Source organism: Cuculus canorus, chromosome 2, assembly GCF_017976375.1.
Source record: "Cuculus canorus isolate bCucCan1 chromosome 2, bCucCan1.pri, whole genome shotgun sequence".
NCBI lineage: Eukaryota > Metazoa > Chordata > Aves > Cuculiformes > Cuculidae > Cuculus > Cuculus canorus.
Genome location: NC_071402.1, coordinates 23,080,129 through 23,088,701, shown reverse-complemented (window position 1 = coordinate 23,088,701; position 8,573 = coordinate 23,080,129). Strand labels below are relative to the sequence as shown.

General features: G+C 43.4%; 1 protein-coding gene across 2 annotated transcripts; it reads right to left on the bottom strand.

Moving 5' to 3' along the window:
- Positions 1-204: 204 nt before the first annotated feature.
- ZNF706 (zinc finger protein 706) lies at positions 205-7,829 on the bottom strand. 2 transcript variants are annotated; one of them, XM_054059896.1, is made up of 4 exons: positions 7,670-7,829; positions 4,532-4,668; positions 3,281-3,388; positions 205-1,035 (listed from the first exon to the last, which is right to left on the bottom strand). In XM_054059896.1, the coding sequence occupies exons 2-3, from the start codon at positions 4,664-4,666 to the stop codon at positions 3,293-3,295; spliced, it is 231 nt and encodes a 76-aa protein (XP_053915871.1). In that variant the 5' UTR covers positions 4,667-4,668; positions 7,670-7,829; the 3' UTR covers positions 205-1,035; positions 3,281-3,292. The 2 variants fall into 2 exon arrangements, with proteins under 2 accessions (XP_053915871.1, XP_009556290.1); XM_009557995.2 differs by lacking the exon at positions 205-1,035 and adding an exon at positions 1,496-2,663.
- Positions 7,830-8,573: the final 744 nt, after the last annotated feature.

Sequence of the window (8,573 nt, the reverse complement as noted above, 5' to 3'; positions counted from 1 at the left end):
ACTGACAACATGAGAACCATCTACCTAAACACTGTCCCAGCACAAAGATTAATCTTTCTCAAGGGAACATGGGAAACTTTCCACACCTATTTTTCTTTCTTGTCAAGTTAGACAGCTTCAAGTTCCAGGACCGTCCACAGTCAGGAAATTAATTCTTTAAGTGCAGTAATACTTGGTTTTAAAAGCAGGCAGGAAATATGACATTTTACATTTTAGTTTTTTAATTCTCTTTAATCAGACACATTACAATGCACAACTGTGTCTTTAGCCAGGTAACAGGGTGCCATTCTTCAGATCAGGAAGAGATAATGGAGAACTCCTAGACCTTCCTCTGACTGTTTAGGTACAAAGAATATTGCAGATATTTTAAATGAGAACAATTCCCACATTTACTATAGCATTTCCCCTACACTTATGAAGCCTTTATGACAATTCAATTGTAGCTTTCATTTATTTCTGTAATTGAGATTGCAGCTACAGCAGGTAGCTTATTGAACTGAGGATCACCCTTGCCTTTGAATACATAAAACCCCATCACCTCATAGGGTATTTTCAACTTGAGCATCATGAAGTTTTGAAAATACAATTCTAACTGAAGTTAACCATACCACCAGCAATGCAGCTTTTCAGCTCTTCAGTGCTCATTAAGAGAGATTGTTTATGAAACAAGATCTTTTTATTTAATGCTACACAATCTGAATTGAAGGAATAGAACATATACTTCACCTCAGGACCAAGCTATGGATACATCCCAGATATTCCAAAGTAAAACCAGATTTCCAAATACCAATCAGTGCAGGAGACATCTTTGCCCATTTGCACTCAGCGTATTTTTAGACAAACTACAGCATCGGAACATTTAAATACCTCTCCCCCACACAGCACAAAGGTTGAGAGCAGATTTCTTGCTTTGTGGGTGTCATTTTGCCAGAACAATGTATTGGTAACATTAAAGAAAAATAAATGAAGCGTTACGTTCTGATGTCAGGTGTCCAAGTGCAGTAGTGGGATACTCTTGGAGGAGAACAACACTATCTGCAAAAGTTAAGCGGTGTACAGGTTATCCTGGAGTGACTATCATACAGAGAAACTTTATGCCAAAGTATTTACAGAGATATTGTCACAGGAAAGAGGACAGGAAGCTAGTCTCACAGAAGTAGTTCAATAAAGAGCAAATGATTGGACAAAGACAAAGGCTTTGACTTTATATAATAAAATACCAAGTGCATTCTTTTAAGTGAATGAGTCTTTGAGGCTATGGTCCTAGATTTTAGGAAGCCATTTGAAGGTCAGATGGACAGTCCTGCTGCAGAGGAAGGGTGACCTCAAGCGCCAGAATTTTTACATCCCTTGTAACCTCAGTAAATCACAGCAATTCTAGTATTGCTTTTCACTGCAAGGTCAAAACTAAAGCTTTAAATTAGCTCCCTCCAAATGCCAAAGCTTGGATCTTGTAGAGCAGACCTTCAAGCACAATTCAGAGGCCTCTCCTCTACTTCCGTGCTGTAGCACCTGGGATTAGAACTGAGCCCAGAACACTTTAAGGGGAATTATGTTTAGCTGCTCAAATGTTCTTGGCCCGAGAGTTATTATCCAGTTCTCAATGCAAATTTAACCACATCTGATTTCTTAATGTAGCCATATTATTTTAGTTACTTTGGCTCTTTTCCAACAAGCTTATTTTAAGCTGCTTGTGAAGAAAGGTTGTTAATGGGTAGCTATTTTACATATTTCTTGAAGAGCTGCTACTGAAATAATCAGACACATTTGAGGGGGAACACGTGTGGCCAACTCCTCAAAATACCACTACAAATCTTTTCAAATTACATTTCAGCTAAGAGCAGAGTTGCCTTAACCTAATATTTGTGAGCATTTTTCAAGCCAAAATACCTAAAAGCATCTAACCTGCCACCTCTTGGCTTCTTTATCCTTTATATTGGGTAGATGGCTAACAAGTACAACCAGAGTCTCTCCAGTGCATGACTTCAAGGAACGTGATCCCTCACAGAAAGGGAATCCCATTCAAAATGGCTTGCAGTATTAGATTCCAATACACAGGACAAAAACGTAGAAGGAAGTCTCACAGTTCTCATGCAGCTTCTAGCGAGTCTGCTGCACCTTGAGCCCACAACCTGACCACTAGCAACTGGGCTCGAGCAGGCAGCACACTGAATCGTAAATCTGAGCTGCTTCCTTCTTCACTTAAGATTAATTTACTGTAATGTACATTACTTTCAGTGGAATGATACTGCTCGGTTTTTGGCAGGACAGGGAAAATTCCACTTTTTGTTTTATTATTTTATAAGGCAGATAATACAGAAAGTTGAAACAGAACTTCTACAAGGATTTAATCTGTGATATTGTAAAATCAAAGTACTACTTTATTAAATGAGTTATTTTACACAATATGAACATCAATATAATTACAATTGTAAAAAATTTTTTATAACAAGTATGGACTGATTTTTCAGGATTTCCAAATAGGGCACAACTGTACATTTACACAGAATTGTCTTTGCATGAAACCCAAGAGGGAACAGCATAAAAATATGAATGTTTCTGTAGCCCCTTCATTTTTGCTGATCAACAGTTTTAGAAAAGCAGCTGCAGGTTTGTTATGTAAGGTCTGACAGCAGAAGAGTCAATAGGTGCCATGATCTCACCTATAAAAAATAAGAACAACTCGGTTAAGCGGAACTGTTACACAATGCTGTTTAACTTAACGTGAATGAAATACCATAATACTGCTTTTTCTCTCATTTCAGCCTTTTATTAGAATCACTTTCAGTTACAGCTTAACAACTGGCTACTGGGAAATCTCTTAGCACAGAGGCTAAGTCTTATATTTGAATGCAGAAAAATCTGCATTCACTTGCACAGCTTCAGGAATAAAAATGCTCAATTGTTGGAAATATTCTAAGCAACTATGTTTCGTTACAACAGACTGATTGTATTTATTATATGCATTTTGTTCAAAGCAGCGCTAACATTTCAAAGCAAGAGCTAATTAAGAAAGTATTTCAACAACTCAAAGGATGACCATTTGAAATAATCCCTTTTAAAACAATCTCCACACACAGTGAAATGCCACCACCATTTCACCTACATAAATATTAGCTTACTCCTCCCATGCTAACAGTCCAGGAGTACAAATTTAACCTATAGTTAATGTTCACATTAAAGGAAATGAAGCAAGTTTTAAGTCTCAGTTGCTGGTGGCAAAATAACCGATTCATAATACACCTTTCTTAGACAATCATTTAAAAATTAAGGTAATGACCTGTAGGCAACTTTATGCCTGAACACCAGCCAGTTCTGGAGGAAGTGGAGTCTTAGGATGCTTGCTTTCAAAGTGCTGTTTGAAGGTCTTGGGATCCGGCATTTGTGTCTGATTAAAGAGAGAGATTTAACTTTATGCGCAGTACGAGAGTTAAATGATAGTACAAAACCTGTTCCCCTCACGTTTTATTTTCTTTTTCCTGATGCAAACTGTCTAGAGCAATGACACTGTTCTAGTGACAGAGGCACCAGTTATTTAGCTGCAGATTAAGAGAAAATATTTAACCTCAGATTTTCAGAGAGGTAATTTTAAGCACACTCTTTTGGCACACTGATAACTGTATTCTTCTTGCTAGAAAACTCCCTGTAGACCTTACGCTTCATGTGCTGGTTTTGTAGAAAACCTACCTCCTTATAATTTTCTTTTTCAACATCTAAAAGACAATGATTTATCCTTTCCAGAATAAAATCTTTACAAAAGCTAGTTCTTGCGTTTATCAGGGCAGAGTCACGTGGCACAGTTAATTCTCTTTTTGGCACAAGGTACCTCAGACCATTGCTACTACATAGTCTCAGGGACCGACTGCCTAACTTGATTGCTGCTACAGCCTAATTACAAGAGGAGGAGCTGGTTATGAGTTCTTAAGTGCGCAGCCCTTGATTTGGAATCTTATTCAAAGTGACAAATCTATTCTGGGACTGACCCTTTTAGTGAAAATGGCAAGTTTATCTTTCAGCTCCAAAATGAGCACATTCAGGAAAACCAGTCAGAAAGAAAGTATAATCTGATTAGTGCTCACGTTTCTGCTCTCTTGTCAAGTCATTTATTCCTGTAGAAGTTACTGCATATCAAACTTACACTAATGCTTTTGGAAACACCACTTTCCCTTTCTACATTAACATAAATAACTAGTGATTTCAAGAGGGGCCAATTCCATCACAAAGAAAGATGCTTCCGTTTGGAGATTAAACAGGAAGTGATCTCACACTTTTAACATTTTTTACATCATACCAGCAGCTCATGCTGGCCCCTGCAATTCAGAAGGCAAAATAACTACCCAAAACAGATCCGTACGTGACTGCTCAGCTTTTCTTGTAACTCAGTTATCACATAAGAGATGCAAATATTTATAGCAACAAGCTAGGCAGCCGCTTAAGAAATATTTTAGTTTCCACAACATAATCTAAAAAATCCTGCTCTAGGCTGGGAGATAGACCTGCCTACTATAATATTGTCTTCAGTTACTCTTACCCTACAGACAGTGCAGGTATATATCAAGGCAGCCTTGGCTGCAGCCTTCTGATCATGTCCTTGTTTCTTTTTTTGCTCAGCTTGCTTTTTGGCATTTTTCTGCTGCGACTGAATCTTCTGCTGTCCACGAGCCATATCTATAACAAAAAGAAGACATTTAGTCTATGAATGTGAGAAACTACTGCTGCTAGTTGACTCAGAAGCCATAACCATGAGCATAAAGCAGTTATGTGCTTTGTCCGTAAGGCCTACAACTCCCACAGCTTGTACACACCAGACGTCTGTTCAAGCTCTTTCACTGTGTAAAGAAAGACTCGCTGGTTTTAGTATCATTCTTAAAATACACATCACAATTATTAGGCAATTCTAAGGTTTCTTCCTCTACAAAGCATCAAGGTCTACTTTAGAAAAGTGTTCTCAATAGTCAGAATAATTAAAGTTTCTTTTACAGTTAATAGAAACTTCTTTACTTTCACAGGTTCAGTAAAATTTAGGGGGTTTGTTGCTCTTTTTTTTTTTTAAAGCTTAAGACTCAATCTTTATTTCTGGAACCTGAAATATGTTCCAGAAAAGGCAAATCAAAGCATTATCCAAGTTGTATTACTGTCTTCTGGTATACATACTTGTGAGCTGCTTTGGATTTGGGAATGCCAAAACCAGTAAGTCACACCTCTTTATTTAAAACTATTTTTACAGGTGGCCATTCTTTTTGATTTTCAGTTGACTTTACATGCATACATACTTCTTAAGAAGCAAAATTGTCCCCATCAGAAGTGATGAATCTACATATCACAGCAGCATCAAGGCAGCAAATACTATTGCCATAAGCCATTAGAAAGTCCACCACAAAAAGAAATGACATACAAAAAACACATTTCAGGGAGCAGCAGACCAGTGTATTCTATAGCAGCAACATTCCACCTGCATGCAGCCCACCAGGCCACCCAATTCAGCTTGCACTCCACCTCCAGTTCAGACCCCAGGCAGGATCTGGGTGCACCGACAGAGCTGGCTTCAGAGTGTGGTGATATAACCCGGCAGCCCACTTTCTGCCATTATCTTTCTCACAGTCCTTCACAGCCCACACACAATCCAGTGGTGCAGCTTTCACAGAATAACAAGTCTTACTACACAAGCAGAGGACAGCCAGTCAAGTCCATTATCTTCAAGGCAACTAGTAAAGTCTAACATTCCTAGGAGGCTGGCTGGCTAGCTGGTTACTGCCCCTCTGAGCTAACCGGTACTCGTGAGACATGCTGTGTAGCTACAACATATCTGTCACGCACTCCTTTCCACAAGGACAGAGGGCCTTCCACTACAAGAGGGAGAACAGCCTATCCAAGTCTGCGTCCTCCAGTAAATATTCATGAAAAGCCCTTAAAACCATTATGAAAATGCAGTTTTTATGAAACATCAACTACATCTGGAAATTCACCAGTATTGCAAGAATTTCTGGACATGTAAGCATCACAGTGATTAACACAGAGCAAAAAGACTGTCCAGTAACCTAAACAGCTCTTGCACCGCTCAGGCCACAGTCCAGTTCTTCCATGGTATTTAACACCAGCATGTAACCCTTTGCAGAAGTATTAGGCTATATTTCAACCTTCCCTCCCTATCCCCCATTAGTTTCTCTACAGGACAATTTAAAGTCCTCATGGCTAACAAAACTGAACAGAAGAAAACACAACATCTATTAACAAGCATACAGAAATACACATGGTATTCAAGTTTCCATAAGACACAGCAACAAATGGCAATAAGACTAAAAATATCAGTCAACTTTTCACTGTATGCTACAGTTACTCCTAAACATACCAGCCGTCCTTATGCTCTTCGTGCAAAGCATGGCTCAACGAGAACACTAAATTACAATTAGAAACAAAATAAACCCCCAAACCAGAAAGAATGAAGATGTATTTCCAATATCTTAGCATTCCCTGAAATGAGCAGTAGGTTTTATCTTGGTTCTATTCCACTAGCGTTACAGCAATCCTCCACAAGCCAGCAGGCTCCTGATAGAAAATACTCAGGTGAAATCAGAAAGATAATGATTTTCATAAAATATTTGCATATGACTTTGTATTTTAGTCCCTTAATAAGAGCTTTTTAAAAAGGACATTGCAACAGCCAAACACATTGACCCTGTATTTGGCAACACTGCTGGTTTTAGCTAAGACAAACAAGAAAACATGAACACAAATATCTGCTTAAAAATCAAGCTCCATATGATGCCCGAGAGCAAAAAACTGAAAGTTTAAATACTGCAAGTTACACCAATGCAGTCGAAACGCACCGAGTAAATGCTCAATTATTGGAAAATTAGGATTTCTGGGGTGTACTGAGAACACCACAAAAATGACCCTAGAGTTCGTTCAGAAGAATCATAGAATGACAGAACAGTTGAGGTTGGAAGGACTTCAAAGCCCATTCAGTTATAACCCCCCTGTCATGCGCAGAGACACCTCCCACTAGAGCAGGCTGCCCAGGGCCCCATCCAACCTGGCCTTGAACACCTCCAGCGATGGGGCAGCCACAACTTCCCTGGGCAACCTGTGCCAGCATCTCACCACTCTCATCGTGAACAAATTCCTCCTTATATCTAGTCTAAATCTGCCCCTCTCCAGTTTATACCCATTGCCCCCAGTCCTATCACTACAAGCCTTTGTAAACGGTCCCTCCCCTGCTTTCTTGTAGCCCCTTCCGGTACTGGAAGGTCACTATGAGATCTCCTGGGAGCCTTCTCTTCTCCAGGATGAACAATCCCAACTCTGTCAGCCTGTCCTCATATGGAAGGTGCTCCAGCCCTCTTGTAGCCTCCTCCGGACCCGTTCCAACAGTTCCATATCCTTCTCATGTTGAGGATTCCAAAACTGGACACAATACTCCATATGAGGTTTCACAAGAGCAAAACAGAGGAGCAGAATCTCCTCCCTCGCCCCGCCGGCCCCGCTCCTTTCGACGTGGCCCAGGACCCTGGCTGCACCGCAGGAACCTCGGTACCGGTACCGGTCCCGCCAGGCCCTGTCCCGCCGCACGCCGAGCCCGGGGCCTCTCCCCCGGTTCCGGGCCCGGCGACCTCCCGCCGCTGCTTCCCAGAGGACCCACGTCCCGACCCGCGTCCCCAGCCCCACTCACCCGGGCTGGGAGCGCGGCCCTGGCCGAGCGGGAGGAAAAGGCTCCGCGCGGCCCCGCCGCCGCTGCCTCCGTCGCCGCACCGAGAGGAAGAGAAGGAGGAGAACGCGCACCGCGCATGCGCAGCCCCGCCCCCAGCCCGTGGCAGCCCGAGAGCGTTACATAAGGCGGGGGCGGGGAGAGGAGGGGGAAAGCACGCACCTCGGGAGCGGGGCTTGAGGCAGCCCCGCCCCCAGAGGGGCCGGAAGAGGCCGCGAAGGCGGCACGTGCTGCTTCGCACGTGGTGCCCTCCACGTGCCGGGGCGTGGCTGAGCCGGGCTGCGAGGCTTCGTGTGTCCCGGCCGGGCCCAGCCTGGCGCTCAGCAAGGCGTAACCGGGTGTCCCTGTTGACGGAGCTGCCCCGCTGGAGCAGGGCCGCCGGGCTCGGGCTGCCTGGCTGCTGGGGCCCAGGAAGGGTCAGGGCCGTTTGAGCCCTGGGAAGCTGCAGACGAGTTTCTAGTGAGCCCTGTGCCCACCATGCCTGGCTGTGGGCAGCACTGTGCCAACCCTGTGCCTGCTGTGAATGGCTGTGGGCAGCTCTGTGACACCCATGGTCATCTCTGTGCCTGGCTGTAGGCAGCCTTGTACCAGTGGTGCCTGGCTATGGGCAGCCCTGTGCCCACCGTGCCTGGCTGTGGGCAGCCCTGTACCAGCCCTGCGCACAGCCGTGGGCACCTCTGTGTCCGCCATGTGTGGGCATGGGCAGCTCTGCTTGCTGTGCCGCAGTGTCCGTGGGACTGCGGATGGGGGCTGCCCTCACACCATCTCCTCTCTTCCCAGCAAGCCCTGCTCACAGCCACATTCCTCTCTGCCTAGCATGCAGATGCAGCCTAAAAATAGTTGCCACTCCTCAGTGGGATCCAGAAAA

Bases quoted from the DNA above. Each gene is read 5' to 3' on its own strand.
- ZNF706 (XM_054059896.1), bottom strand. From the start codon at position 4,666: ATGGCTCGTGGACAGCAGAAGATTCAGTCGCAGCAGAAAAATGCCAAA. The intron at 3,389-4,531 runs GTAAGAGTAACT...CTCTTTAATCAG, and splicing joins ATACCTGCACTGTCTGTAGG to ACACAAATGCCGGATCCCAA.